Raw genomic sequence first — 15318 nt, forward strand, 5'->3', positions numbered from 1 at the left:
ACTTTCTGTGCTTAGACTCCTGAATAATGAAATTGTATTTTCAAATAGTAAGACTACTCTTCAGAAAAATAATTATTTGACTTCACGTAAGTCTGCACAAAAACCTGACAGATTTTTTTTTACTTATAACCCTGACACTGACCTTTCATATTTTTCACAGTCTTTCTCACATACATGTTGTAAGAGAAACCACCCTTTTTATTTCTTCTATAAATTGTTATCCATGAGGGACACCTATTAAAACTACAAATCATACAGAAATGCTTCATGAGTCTTTTAAAGAGGTTGCAGTTGAATTTTACCTTCTTGTGCTGGTATTAGCTGGAGTAGAGCTAATTTTCTTCACAGTGGCTTGCACAGGGCTGTGTTTTGAATTTGGGATGGAAACAGTGCTGGTAAGTCAGGGATGTTTGGGTTATTGCTGAGCAGTGCTTGCACAGAGTCAAGGCCATTTCTGTCCCCCACACACGCCACCATCAAGGAGATTGGAGGTACACAAGCAGCTGGGAGGGGACACAGCCAGGACAGCTGAGCCCAACTGACCCAAGGAACATTCCATGTTGATTCCATTCCCCTGAAGCATAGAGCTGGGGGAAAGAGGAAGAAGGGGAGGATGTTGGGAGTGATGGTGTTTGTCTTCCCAAATCACTGCTATCTGTGCTGGGCCCTGATGTCCCAGGGATAGCTGAACATCCACCTGCCCATGGGAAAGGGTAAATTAATTCCGTTTTGCTTTGCTTGCATGCACAGCTTTTGCTTACCTATTACACTGTCTTTATCTCAGCTAATGAGTTTTCCTACTTTTCCTCTTCTGATTCTCTCCCCCAGCCCAAGGGGAGGAGTGAGGAAGCAGCTGCACAGAGCTTTGTTGCCAGGTGGGGTTAAAAGCACAACATTTCATTTAGAAGAACCATTCTTTACTGCAATACAAAGGCTCTTTTCAGTTCCATAAACATGAATTATCAGGAGGACAGAAATGTACAACACTAAGTTTTTAAAGTTAAAAAAAAAATCTACCCGGGCCATTATGTAACTAAAGATGATGAACTTAGTTTTGCCAAGACTTTCAGCTACCGACAGACCAAGTTTGTGAAATTGTAAACATAGTGAGGGCTTTTCTTTTTTGCATTGAACATCACCGATCAATCTCTTTCAAATATATTCCTCTCCAAGTACAAAGTTCATTAAATCATTGCTTGCAGGTTTGGGTTTGCTTTGGTTTGTTTGTTTTTTTTTGTTTGGTGGGTTTGGTTTTTTTTCCCAGTCTAGTGTTAAACATGTAAGATGAAACAGGTGATAGACATATGAAAGCCTGGGCAGACTTTTCCAGGATGGTGAGTGAGGTTATAAGTTATTTCAAGCAGCTTACTGACATGGGCTGTTAACAGCGGTGCACTGCAGAAGTTGCACGGGCTGCATTTCACTCCCAGGCTGCAGCCCCTGCTAGTGACACTGGAAATGGGGGAAGGTCCCTTTCAAAGTGCCACAGATCGCAGCTGCCATCCCTCACACCCACCCTGCCCGGCAGAGTGGCACTGTGGCGGCAGGTCCCGTGTCCCGTGTCCCCTCACACCCACCCTGCCCGGCAGAGTGGCACTGTGGCGGCAGGTCCCGTGTCCCGTGTCCCCTCACACCCACCCTGCCCGGCAGAGTGGCACTGTGGCGGCAGGTCCCGTGTCCCCTCACACCTGAGGCAGCCGCTGGAGCCGCTACACCGCGGGGAAGGGAGGGTCGCGGGTGGATAAACCAGGGCCCCCAGGGCAGGCTAAGGAGCGCTAACGAGCTCCCGGGAGAATGGTCGCAGTGATGAGTGGTGGAAACCAGGAGAAGAGAGAGAGCTGCCAACCACACCGCTAGATTTTCTCTTCACCGGACCGAGAGTCCCCAGAGAGGCTCGCAGAAGGCAGCCGGTTTCTCTCATGGAGGTGTGAGGCACTAGGCGGGAAAAGAGGAGCGGAGAGCCAAGGCCCGGATCACAAGGACAACAGCGGGGCCGTGACGCCCCGAACACCTGCGGGGAGGCCCCAGTCATGGCAGGGGGCGCCACGGGCTACCGACAGCGCGAACTACAGTTCCCGGCATGCAACGCGGAAAAACGGGAAAGGCCCCCACTTGATGGGGAGGGGCAGCGGGACTGGCCAGCGCCGCCCTGCCCCTGCCGGCGGCTACGGCGGCTCAGGCCTGGCGCTGCTCCCGCCGCTCGGCTCAGCTGATTATGGCCCTAGTCATGACTTTTCGCTCCTCTCGGTACCCAAGGGCGCCGCCGCGACCGGAAGTGCCCGTTGCCATAGCGCCCCGTCTCCCCGATGAGCATCCCGCCTGCCCCCGGAAGCGGTCGAAGCCGGTGTTCCGTACGGAGATGGTCCCTGCCGCTCCCGCGGCCGCGCCCCACGTGGTCCCTCCGTTAAACACCGCGTATCATTCATTGCGGCGCCGCGCGGGGCCGCGCTGGCCACGCCCTCCCGCGCACGCCATTGGCCGAGCGCTGCTCCGCCCGCCAATCGGCGCCGGCCACGCTCCGACCGCAGGAAACCGCACATGGAAAGTCACGATTGGCGGCGACGGCTGCAGACCCCGCCTTCCCAGGCTCCCCATTGGCTCCGTGTTTGGCGTGGTGCGCACCTATTGGGCGGAGTGGCGCGGCCCCCCCCACCCGGGTATTGATAAGCCGGAGGGGGAGGGCCGCGGCCGCTCCAACGGGATCGGCGGCGGCGCGGGACGGGCTCGGGAGCGCGGGGCGGCGGCGCCGGGGGCTCTTCTCTTGTCACTGCGGCCGCCATGAAGTCCATCTGGGGGCTCGCTCTGGCCTGTGTGCTGCTCCTGGCCGGTAAGCGCCCGCGGTTTCTAGAAGGTTCTGGCGGAAGGGTGTCGGGGTCCCGGCCAGCAGGCCCCCCCCCCCCCCCGCCGTGTGCTGCGGTGAGGGGGACGGAGGCCGCCGAGGGGCGGTGGGGTCTCGGGCGGGAGCCTCGGTCTGCCCGCGGAGAGGGGGAGCGGTGCTCGGCCCTGTGCCCTGCCCGGGCCTGGCCCTCTCCGGGGCCGGGGCGGGGGGGAGGGGGCCCGCGGCTCATGCGCCGTCACGGGCGGGGGCGGAGGGGGGAGCGGGCCTCCCCTCGCCCATCTCCCGCGTCTTCGGTCGGGCTGAACTCCCCGGGGAGGGGGTAGGAGGGACTCGAGGGGCTGAGCTGAGCCTGGGGATGTGCAGAAAAGCGCAGAAGTTGGGCAGTGCGTAGGGTGGGGATCGGGCTCAGCGCTGTTTTCCTTGTTTTCCCAGTGTCGGTCAGAGCCGATGAGGTGGACGTAGATGGGACCGTGGAAGATGACTTGGGCAAAAGCAGAGAAGGGTCTCGAACGGATGATGAAGTTGTTCAGAGGTTGGTAGCAGGGGCGCCCTGGTTTTACAAGGATCAATTTTAGCACCAGTAATACCTCAGAAGTAAGGGGGGAACACACTAGTCAAAGGAGACATCTAGTCAGCTGGGGGAAACAAAACATTCCTGTAAAAGACTGTTTCCTTCTAAATAAAAACGAGCTTGAGAACTTGGATTTAGAGAAGTTCATCTTGATCTTATTAAATATCAATAACTGTTAATTTGGATCTACTTAGGCATATCATAAATGGTGTCAGTTTAGTTTAGTGCCTACAGATGAAATAGCTCTGTGCCATGAAATGCTTCACCTCCTGTGAGGTGCACCACATTCTGAGGATTGCAGTACCTTTAGGAATACCTGTATTATTCCCTGATTTTCTTATCAAAAAAGTCTTACCTGCAAGCATGAATTTTCAATCCAGTTTTTGGATTATAGTTATGTAGTTGAGGATGGTCACACTTGCACTTGACTCACTTGATCGTGTAATTTTGTGCTGCATGTGATTGTTATTGCTGCTGCTGTGTGATAAAATTAAATTAATCATGTTGTTTGTGGACAAGACTCCTTGATACGTTTTTCATTGTCCTAACAGAGAGGAAGAAGCTATCCAACTAGATGGCCTAAATGCATCCCAGATCAAAGAAATCAGAGAAAAATCTGAGAAGTTTGCATTTCAAGCAGAAGTGAACAGAATGATGAAGCTCATTATCAATTCTTTATATAAAAATAAAGAGGTTAGTGCCTTCATCTGCAGATTGTTAGAATTTTGGAAGGAGTGTGCCTGTCTCTCTCCTGCCATTTCTGACTGCTGGTTTCTATTTCAGATTTTCTTGCGAGAACTTATTTCAAATGCTTCAGATGCTTTAGATAAGATACGGTTGATATCATTAACTGATGAAAATGCTCTTGCTGGCAATGAGGAGCTTACGGTCAAAATCAAGGTAAGAAGGATTAGTACAAACTTCTATTTCAAAGAACTGGTGGAGGAATGTAAAAATACACTGCATCATTAAATTTCTATTTTTTGGCTTAATATTGATGCAAATACAAATTAGGATTACACGAGGACCCTTGCAATTAACTTTTTCCAAGACTAGTTCTCTTCTAATGGTAAAAATGTTTTTGGTATTATAAAGAGCAACTGAAATATTGGGCTACTTTGAAGGAAGGCCTTTCTCATTTCTGTAGTTATTGCAAATTCAGTTTGTTGTAGCCAGGCATGTTTGAATTTGAATAGCTGTTATATACCACTTTTCTTTGGCACATATTAAAACTCACTGTGAAGTCAAAATGCATTTTTGTCTTTTTTTCAGTGTGATAAAGAGAAGAACATGCTTCATGTTACAGACACGGGGATTGGCATGACAAAGGAGGAGTTAGTTAAAAACCTGGGTACCATTGCAAAGTCTGGTACAAGTGAATTCTTAAACAAGATGACTGAAATGCAGGATGATAGCCAGTCAACATCTGAGTTAATTGGACAGTTTGGTGTTGGCTTTTATTCTGCTTTCTTAGTAGCAGACAGAGTTATTGTCACATCAAAACACAACAATGATACTCAGCATATTTGGGAGTCAGATTCGAATGAATTCTCTGTGATTGATGACCCAAGAGGGAACACCTTAGGACGTGGCACAACCATAACGTAAGTATTTTCTTTGGTCTTAAAATAAACAAGGTTGTGTGGGTACACTTTGCTTGTTGGAATATGCAAATGACTTTAGCTTTGTGACTGATTTATTTCTTGTAATACAACTTTGCTCAGTTGAATAGAAATATTCAAAACACCTACTGCATCTGAAAAGAAATGAAGTAATTCACTTCATGCTTTGTTAGATGAGCCAGCAAAACCATGAATGTCTTGACAACTGTCAGCAAGTAATTTCAGACAGTTCAGCTGCCTTCAGGCTCATTCAGTCGCTCAACACAATTCTGGCCTGGCAAAACCTGTACAGAGGCTATAGAGCTTTATTTGGAAACTGGCTGCTGTTTATATATCAGTGTGGCTGGTCTGATGCAAATTTCAGATTAGAGGTAGTTTGCTAGTCCTGTTTTCATTGCTTTCATGAGCAGGTAAATTTATTTGGTTTAGGTTTAGAGGATGCCTTTCTGGAGAAGGCACTCAGTATAAAAAGGCTGATTGTGATGCTCTAGTTTGAAGTAAAGACCTGGAGGGTGCATCAAGATCCTGATAAGTATTCATATGATTTGATGTTTTCATTCAAATTTTTGAACATTGTGTTCTGCCTCAGCCAGTGCAAACAATTGCTAGTTGAGTAAGGATTGTATTTTTTTAAGTGATACTTGGAGATGATCTAATAAAAAGCTCACTTGAATAAATCTGAATTGTTATGGCTGCAGCAAAAATCACAGGTGTTATGAGTTGGGACCCACAAGGATCATCAACTCCAGCTCTGAAGTGAATATTCCTATATGAGGATCAACTCCCACTTATGGGCACCATGCTCTGGCTCAGTTGGTCAATCTCAGTGGCATAAGAAATGTATATTCTGCTATAAAACTGTCGAATACTTGTCCAGCATTTTGAAATGTTTGGGGTTTTTTTTGTTTTTTTTTTTTTTTTTCTTTAGCCTTGTCTTGAAGGAGGAAGCATCTGATTACCTTGAGCTGGACACTGTTAAAAATCTAGTGAAGAAATACTCCCAGTTCATAAACTTCCCCATATATGTGTGGAGCAGCAAGGTAAGTGTATTTCACTGAGCATTGTCCTGTATAAGCTTTGGTTATGACAGCTGTCTGGCCAGATCTTTCATGAAGGCTAAGGGCCTGCCATAGAGCTGCTTCTTGTCTAATCTATACAATTCTTCTGTTCCTGACTCTTTTGGCTGTTAGTCTTTTCTCAAAATGCCAGTCTGTTGCTAAAATCACTAATTTTAAAGTAACTTGGTATTTTTTTGTTTTGTTTTGTTTTGTTTTTTTTACTCAAACTTCACCAAGAGAAAAGCACTGCTAAAATTAATAATAGGGATCTTTCTTTCACTGGCATTGATAGATGGAAGCTCTGTTAAGCTCTCAAGTAGAGCCATGGCTAGATACCCTTCAGAAAAACAAACAACAGAGCAGTATCTTAGATTTTAGGCCTGTTGTGATGTTTTCTTGGTGTGGCACCAACTTAAAATCCACCAAGTCTCTGAGCATTATGTGCAAAGCATTGGAAGATTTGAGTGTGTTGATCTCCCAGTGTATCAAAGGAAAGTATGTATTAATGAAAAGCAACTGAAAAATACTATCTATAGACAAGTTTGCAAGAGACAAATAGCAGAAGTCAGGCTAGTGCTGTGAAAGATTAAGCTCTTTGAGAGAATACTAGAACATACCTGGTAGGAAGTAAAGGTGTTCAAATCCCCACCTTTGGTTGTCTCTTTAGACAGAGACTGTTGAAGAACCCATTGAAGAGGAGGAAGCAAAGGAGAAAGAAGAAGAAACAGATGATGAAGCAGCAGTTGAAGAAGAGGAGGAAGAAAAGAAACCAAAAACAAAGAAGGTAAGCTTTGTTAGCTTTGGGGTCCTGTAACTCATGTCAGATAGCCATTTTCCTAGGTAGTCCTGCAGAGGAGCATTTCAGTAGTGTGTGCTTTCAAGAAGCAAATCCTTTTAAAGTGAGATGGTATGGGAGAAGACTGTAAATGAAACAGACTAGATAGAAGTCAGACAGATGATTGGCAGTAGCCTTGTGAAGCAGTGGTCACAGCTAATTATAAGTACTTGCATGAACTGCTTGAAATGGTAGTGGAATTCTGTAATCTGACACTGTTGATGAGTTTAAGTTTAATATACTCTGCTGGGAAGATTTTTCTAGAGTGGCAATAGAACAGAAATACTGGTGCTTAGTGAATTTGTTAAATGTGCATGGAGCACACTACATTGTAGACTAAAGTTTTGTTCCCATGTGTTGCACTAATGTGTATACTTAAAATGAGAATGTCCAGGTCACTGTGTAATCTTGTAAATTAGAATGAACACATTGGGAATTTTTACATGCATCTTATGTTTTGACTTCACTGGAGTGCCTTTAATTGGCCTAACCTGAGGTTAAGAATGAGTCTCTATTACACTATTGTGTTTATTTACCTAGGTTGAAAAGACTGTCTGGGATTGGGAGCTGATGAATGACATAAAACCAATCTGGCAGAGACCATCCAAAGAAGTTGAGGAAGATGAATACAAAGCTTTTTACAAAACCTTTTCCAAGGTAAGCTCTGTGCCTCAAGATCATTCCAAATCAAGAGGTTTGCTATAGTATCTCTTGCTATGTAAATAAAACTTGAGTGCTTATAGGATGGGCTATTTATGAAGAATTAATTGCTGTCAATAGATGGAACTGCAGAGAGCCTGGAAGGCATAACATCTGTCTGAAATTAATCTTTTTTCCAGGAGAAGGTACTACCACCCAAGTGTTGATTAGTCTAGATATGGAAAGTACTATGTTGCAGCTTGTGTGGAACTTACTGATTCGTTTATATGTGGACAGGGAAATTTGTAATTAGTGTGAGGGTTGTGGTGTTTGTTGCAGCTGGTGGGGAAATAAAAAGGGAGACAAGAGTATCCTAGAAGTGTTGTCTTTGTATCGCTACAGTGTAATGTGTTACTCGGTAGTGTCTTCACTGTGGTGGGATGATACTATTTGTTGTTGTCCTGTTGGTAACTGTTCAGTAACTAGCTTGTTAAAATCCAGCAAAACTTGGGAGGTCTCCAAGGGAGGTTACTTAGGAAGGTTGGAATGCTATTTTATAGGAGTTACTAAGATCTTGTAACTTAAACTTTTGTCTCCATGATAGACTCTAGCAAAGCATGGCTAGGTGGTTTAGTTGTAATTGCACTTACTTGCAAACTCATGTTATTATTGGAAGTGTATTGACTCACTGGTGTTTTCTCCATGTCAGTTAAAAGCATTCTCTCTTCACAGGAGCATGATGACCCGATGGCATACATCCACTTCACTGCTGAAGGGGAAGTCACTTTCAAATCCATCTTGTTTGTTCCTAATTCTGCTCCACGTGGACTGTTTGATGAATATGGATCCAAGAAAAGTGATTTCATTAAGGTAAGACAGAAAAGTGTGTGGGTATGGTTTTGTGGAAAATTAAAAAAGCCCTAAAGTAACTTGGGTGCTCTCTGCTCTTGTTATTCAGCTGTACGTTCGAAGAGTGTTCATCACTGATGATTTCCATGACATGATGCCCAAGTATCTTAACTTTGTTAAGGGTGTTGTAAGTATTATAAATCTTGCATTTAATTTATTTTTAGTTCCAAATACTTCCAGATATGCTTAAAACTTTCTTTCTCAATTAGGTGGATTCTGATGATCTTCCGTTGAATGTATCCCGTGAAACACTTCAGCAGCATAAATTGTTAAAGGTAAGCTAATTGGTTTTAAATTCTTTCATTGTAAGCATGTGACAGCAGCAAGGTTTGAGACTTAATAGCTTGATGAATTTTGTTTCATGACTGAAATTAATGTAAAGCAAACTCAGTTATTGCTATTTCCAGATTACTTGTCTACTTCAGATCAGGGATACAAAGTGAAACTTGCTTTTTGAAGTGAGGTTGCATTGAGGGACTATTGCAAATACTTATTGTTGTAACTCATTATTGCTTCTTTTTTTAGGTGATCAGAAAGAAACTTGTGCGCAAAACTCTTGATATGATCAAGAAAATTGCAGAGGAAAAATACAATGACACATTTTGGAAAGAGTTTGGTACCAATGTGAAGCTTGGTGTTATTGAGGATCACTCCAATCGTACCCGACTCGCTAAACTTCTGCGCTTCCAGTCTTCTCATCATGAAAGTAACCTCACAAGCCTTGATCAGTATGTGGAAAGAATGAAAGAGAAGCAAGACAAAATCTATTTCATGGCTGGTGCCAGCAGAAAGGAGGTATGTAAGAGTGAAAGAGGAAAGAAGTACAGTGTATTACAGCTTGTTGCTTTAGTACCATAAAGGCCAAGAATTGTGCATTTACTGTAAATGTTTGTTACTATTGAAGTGCAGTTTTTCTGGTACCAATATTTGACAGATAGTTGTACAGGTTTTGGTAGCTGCTGATACCAGTGCAGTTAAACTGAGGTCTTAAATTCTTTCATCCTAGGCTGAGTCCTCTCCATTTGTTGAGCGTCTGCTGAAAAAGGGCTATGAAGTGATCTATCTGACTGAACCTGTAGATGAATACTGTATCCAGGCTTTGCCAGAGTTTGATGGCAAGAGGTTCCAGAATGTAGCAAAAGAAGGAGTTAAGTTTGAAGAAAGTGAAAAGTCTAAAGAGAGTCGGGAAGCCTTGGAAAAGGAATTTGAACCCCTCTTAAACTGGATGAAAGACAAAGCTCTCAAAGACAAGGTAAAATACAGTGTTATATGTAGTGATTATTTTTACTTGTCATACTTGATACAACATACCTTGCAGATTATTTGAGCACGGACTTGACAGTGGCTTCTCTGACTTTGTGGCTAAAACTTTATGGATAACATCTTCATTCAGGAAGATAATGAGTTAGAATGTCATCTTAGACATTTTCCAGAAATTCTTGAATCAGCATGGAAATGCAGAGTTATTTACTTTATTCACTGTATAAGCTATTAGCTCTGAACTATCATTAAGGTGTTTTTGGGGTTTTTTTCCTACAGATTGAAAAAGCTGTGCTATCTCAACGTTTAACCCAATCTCCATGTGCTCTTGTGGCTAGTCAGTATGGATGGTCTGGTAACATGGAAAGAATCATGAAGGCTCAAGCTTACCAGACTGGGAAGGATATATCCACAAAGTAAGCCTCCAATTCTGTAACAGCAGATATGAAATGCAGTTGATGGGGCCTCCCTTGCTTGGTGTGCCCAGAACAAGCTTCCACCCAGTTCAGATGATCCTGGGTGTTTTCAAGGTCATTTACAATTAAGTTAGTCTCCATTATAGTCTTGAATTGTTATTTTCATCCCAATATGTAAAACTGCCTGGTGAGCAAGACTTAGCAGTAGCATTTGGAATCTGCCATTTGTTGACAAGAGAAAATGAACTTAGTAACTTGAATGCATTTTAGTTGCACCAGTATTTAAGGGCGGGTTTACACTTATTACTGTGACTGTAACCAACGTATATAGAATATAAAGATATTATTGGGTCCTGTACTTTGAAACTTAGTACTGTAACTTCTCTTCTCAGTTACTATGCCAGCCAAAAGAAGACATTTGAAATTAACCCCAGGCATCCACTCATCAAGGACATGCTCAGGCGAGTCAAGGTAAATAAATGACAGTAGTGAAACATTGACAGACTTTGCTCCCTACAACCTGCTTTAACAGGTCTGTTTTGATTTTCTTGTCTCCTTCTTTGTTAGGAAAATGAAGATGACAAAACTGTTTCAGATCTTGCAGTGGTATTGTTTGAAACTGCAACTCTGAGATCAGGATATATGTTGCCAGACACTAAGGAATATGGAGACAGAATAGAAAGGATGCTTCGTTTGAGTTTAAACATTGACCTGGATGCAAAGGTTAGTTTGCCTTCCACTTGGGCTGATAATTGATTTACTACCATCTTAAAAAGTGCAGCTGCTTGATTCAATTGCATAAAATGGAATGTATCCAGCTTCCTGCACTGAAATGGGCCACCAAAAGTCCAGCCATGAACCTGTACTTAATACTCATGTTGTCCCTTCCTTGCTCTTTGTAGTTGCTTGAGTTTCTACTATTTTATTATGCTTTTCTAGTATGCTTATGTTCTTAATTAAGTGCTGGCTCTGCAGGAGTAAACTGGGCACACAGGCCTTTGGCCACTGTCTCTCAAATGGAGAAATTCCCAAGCGGATACAAGTAATACAGGTTCATAATGGTGTGCAAGAGCTTTTGCTGGCTGTTTTGCTGGAATAGATTAGTGCTAAAAAGATTTTACTTTTTCCTTCAGGTAGCTTGTGGCAAATGTTAGGAAATGATGGTGAATACTTCCATAGCCTGTATTTAGCTAGAACACAACTAGTTAAACTACCTAAGCAAGTAAAGCAAATTGTTTGTGACCTTTGTGTACAGGTGGATGAGGAACCTGAAGAGCCTGAAGATGCAGCTGAGGAGGCAGAGCAGGATGAAGATGAAGTGGATGCTGATGCTGAGGACAGTGAAACACAGAAGGTAGGGTCTCAAGTTTAGTACTTTCTTGCCAATATATATGTGCAGCTTTGTCTTTGGGTGCTACCTGGCAATGAAGTTGTTCATTTTGCCTTGCATGATAAGAGATTTTAGTGTCAGATGTTCCAGGATTTTCTTGGAGGGGAAAAAAAGTGCAGTACAAATTTATTATTAAACATTAATGTGAAAATATGATAGAGGTATGTTAAAAGCTGGAGCTAAATGAAGCTTCAGAGATTGTAACAGTGCCCTGTGGCAAGAAAATGGCAGCAGATCCTCTAGTGAAAATAATTACCCATGGTATTTCCACAGCTTGTGGGCAAAAACATGAACAAATCAGCAAGAGTGTAATTTTAAATGCTTACACTACAGGCTTGGAACACCACTCCAGACAATACCATTGCTTCTGAACAATTCACCTGTCACCTAAGTAAAGTCAGCCTTCACTTAGCTCATGTCTGCAGTTTTAATTATATCTTGATGGATATGATGAACTCTTCTAATATCGTAGCTTCTTGATAGTACTAACCTGTAAAGTTGCTGTGAGGTCCCAGCTGGGCCTCCTTTCTTGGGTTGCTTTTGGAAGAGACCTGAAAGATGATATCCTGTGACTAGTGCAAATATATAGCAGTGTAATTTCCAACTGTTAAATGTCAAATTAGGTAAGAATAAATTTGAGAATCAGTGTTTATTGTATTATATCTACTTAATGCCACTGTTAGGTTTGCACAGCAGTATAACCTGCAATGACAGTGATATAAATTCCTGTTGTTCCAGGATAGGTCTTTGTAACCTTTTTCCACTTGCAAAAAGTAATATTCTGATTCTCTTTTTGTCTTCACAGGAATCCACAGATGTGAAAGATGAACTGTAAACTGCACTCAACTACTGTCCTGTATTGGGGGGTTAAGAGGGAATGTGAATTAGATTGTTTTGTTTTTTTCCACTGTAAAATGTTGAGGGATGGTATGGGCTTTTAAGGGTAAAGGAGGTTTTTTTTTTTAAGTTCACTTTTCTAAAAACATTCCTCATGAATGTAAATTTGTATTATTTAACTGACTTGGTGTAAAATCTTGTCATGTACAAAATAAAATGTTCCCAAACACCACTAACTCTAAATGTATACATACCAAGCTCATCCTGTGGGCTGGCAGAAAGAAATGAAGGTATGGTCCTGGGTGTTCAGGTCCTGTGTGCAAACAAGCTGTTTCTTGGCAATCCTTGGACCTCTTGTGCTGGCACAGCCACATCTACTTGTGTAGCATCTGCCTATGGCTGGGATTTATGTTTACAAACCTGCTGTGCTGCTTAGCCAAATACACCTGAGAGCTGCACTGAACTTTCTAATTGAAATAAGCATTTGAGTTGGGTATCTCCTGCAAACCTGGGAAAGAGATGGAGTGTTTAAAAATGACATTGGAAGTGGAGCCCTGATGGCTTGTGCTGGAATCTGTGATGTGACTCCATAGAATAGGCAGCAGAAGCTTTACAGATGAGGAAGGAAAAAGCATTTCCTTTAAAACCTAAGTATGGGGACAACTCCCACCAGAACTGTCTTACTGCCTGTGAGCTGGTACCATCCTCTATGGCAGTTGGAAGCTCTGCCTTTGATTTGTGTACCTACAGCAGTTGTTTTCTACAGATTTTTTTAAAGATGGAAGTTCTTTTCACATTTTCTTTATGTGTTTCTTAATTTCTTCTCTTCTGGCAAAGCACTGTGGAAACTTAATGTGATTGTAGCTAAACCTGGTTGGTTGTAGACATATTGAACTTCCATTCATTGTTAGCTTTATGCAGTGATTGCATGAAGCACTACATTTTCTCACTAGTGCCTCTACTTTAAAACATCTTCATAGACTTAGTAGAAAGCATTTACAGTGATGGTTTGGGGGATTTTTTTTTTTTTTCCTGTGGAAGGAGGGCAAAGGAGTTGTGGTGCTTCTGCACAGCAATTCTTCTTAAGAACCAATCTTTTTTTTTGTTAACTGAACTGTAAAGTTAAAAGTTTCTGCAGTCTGAAGTAAAATAAGCTTTCTTATTAGGCTGGGGCACTAAACACTGACCTGAAGAACTCACTTTCCATTTAGTGGGTTTCTATATTGCCTGAAGTATGCCATGTATCAGTGTGGTTATTGTTAGGGTTTAGAGTTGGATTGAAGCTTGAGCTGTCAAGAAAAGGAAGCTTAGTTTGGGTGGGGGGGACACCCTGGTTTCTGCTCACTGCAGTGGTGTCCTAGAGAAGAGCCTTCTGTTACTGGCCCAGGCCGAGTGGTCTAGGGACAGTCTCAGCAGCCAGCACTTTAGAAGCAGCCTGTGGCAGTAAGTTACTAAACAGGGCAGGGGCACCTTCTCTTACTATAGCAGTGAAACTTTGTGCTCTGTAGCAATCAGCCTCCTAAAGTATCACTTATTTTCAGTGATACACTCACAAATGTATCCTTACTACCCACACTTCTCTATCTGACCTCTGAGTAGCAAAGGTTGCTCCCACCTCCTGTGTGATTGGAAAGGATTTTGCCTAACAAACAGAAGGGGACTAATGGCAGTGTAGGGTGGTCTTCTCCAGTATTCTTAATCTGTAAATTACTTGAAGATTTAAGTAAACTTTGTTCTGTTGTATAGCTGAAGTTCTCATTGCTTTGATTGGTTTGAGGGGGACAAAACTGATTTAATTTCAGAAATAATAAGAGCATACTTGACTTCTGCTTTGTGCTTCTTCACATACTTCAGCTGAGAGTATCATGTGCAACATAACTGGTCCAGCTGCTTTCCCTACACCCTGCAGTGACAAGTGTTTGCTATTAATAAGCACAAAATGTGCTTGTAAGTTTACCTCTTTATTTGTCAGCTCTGAAGCAAAATGATGTCAGTAGTGAAGTGTCTCCCAGTCAGCACTGCTTCTTTCAGTGCTGCAGTTATGCTGATTCTGGATCTGTCACCTCTGCTGTTAACACTTGGTGCATTGTCAATTTTGCTCTTCCTAGACAGGCACTAATGAGGACATTTCCCTCAGTACTAGAAAAGACTGAGCTCCCTGTTGCTCAGTTTTCAGTAGCAGCAGAATACACTTAGAAATACAAGCCTAATTAGTAGTAACTTCCCTCTGCAGCCTTTAGATCTGAAAAACCTTTAGAAAAATAGAGAGAAATGCATTTTTCATGTCAGAAATCAGCATAAGAGGTGATAATCCGACAAAGTGTTGGAAACTGTGCGAGGGTTGGTGAATGCTGGTTTATTAAAGGGGTCATCAAAAAACTGATGTTCCTGCCCCAGTTAGAAGAGAAACAAAAGACTGCTGAACTGTCCTATTTTCAATAAACTTTATCTTCTGTTAAAGTGGAATGTTGCCAATCTCAGCTTTGTTCAGGTGCAGTAGAGGAAAAACTCTTTTCACTAGAAGTGGATCCACTAAGATGTTTGCATTGATAGATTTTGTTTGGGTTTAACATCTGTGTTTTACCAGAGCCTCTCTCTCAATGCCTGCTGTCATTGATAAAGGTGCCTGAGAGAGGGGATGTGATCTGGTTACATAAAAAGTGCACATATGGGCAGGAGAGGAGCTCATCCCATCAACAGCTGTGAAACTTGGTGAGAGCACATTCACATGCATGAGAACTATAAACCTTTCTTCCCAGGGAAACCACTCCAGCTTAAGCAGGCATAAATAAAATAATAGCTTCATTGCCAGAACTGATACAACATTTCCAAGTACTTTGGTAGTAGGAATTTGGGAGCTTTTTGGTTACTAGGAAATGTGTTAGACTGTGTTTTTTGAGTTAAAATTAACAACTGAGGATGCAGCCTCTGCCTTGTTCTGG

At 42.7% G+C, this 15318-nt stretch overlaps 1 protein-coding gene across 1 annotated transcript; it reads left to right on the forward strand.

Annotated features, from left to right (window-relative positions):
• Positions 1-2668: 2668 nt before the first annotated feature.
• Positions 2669-12608, forward strand: HSP90B1 (heat shock protein 90 beta family member 1). The gene is made up of 18 exons (XM_079303216.1): positions 2669-2827; positions 3272-3371; positions 3962-4103; positions 4194-4310; positions 4683-5014; positions 5961-6072; positions 6758-6874; positions 7466-7582; positions 8297-8434; positions 8523-8600; positions 8683-8748; positions 8999-9268; positions 9480-9725; positions 10013-10149; positions 10542-10620; positions 10717-10872; positions 11405-11503; positions 12345-12608. The coding sequence occupies exons 1-18, from the start codon at positions 2779-2781 to the stop codon at positions 12372-12374; spliced, it is 2385 nt and encodes a 794-aa protein (XP_079159342.1). The 5' UTR covers positions 2669-2778; the 3' UTR covers positions 12375-12608.
• The last annotated feature ends 2710 nt before the right edge of the window (positions 12609-15318 follow it).

This window comes from Erithacus rubecula, assembly GCF_903797595.1.
Source record: "Erithacus rubecula genome assembly, chromosome: 4".
Classification (NCBI taxonomy): Eukaryota; Metazoa; Chordata; class Aves; order Passeriformes; family Muscicapidae; genus Erithacus; species Erithacus rubecula.

What these genes read in the sequence shown, in the direction of transcription:
- HSP90B1 (XM_079303216.1), top strand. Translation starts at nt 2,779, where the DNA reads ATGAAGTCCATCTGGGGGCTCGCTCTGGCCTGTGTGCTGCTCCTGGCC. An exon ending in AGAAAAGTGATTTCATTAAG is followed by an intron (nt 8,435 to 8,522) that starts GTAAGACAGAAA and finishes CTTGTTATTCAG; the next exon opens with CTGTACGTTCGAAGAGTGTT. An exon ending in ACATTGACCTGGATGCAAAG is followed by an intron (nt 10,873 to 11,404) that starts GTTAGTTTGCCT and finishes CTTTGTGTACAG; the next exon opens with GTGGATGAGGAACCTGAAGA.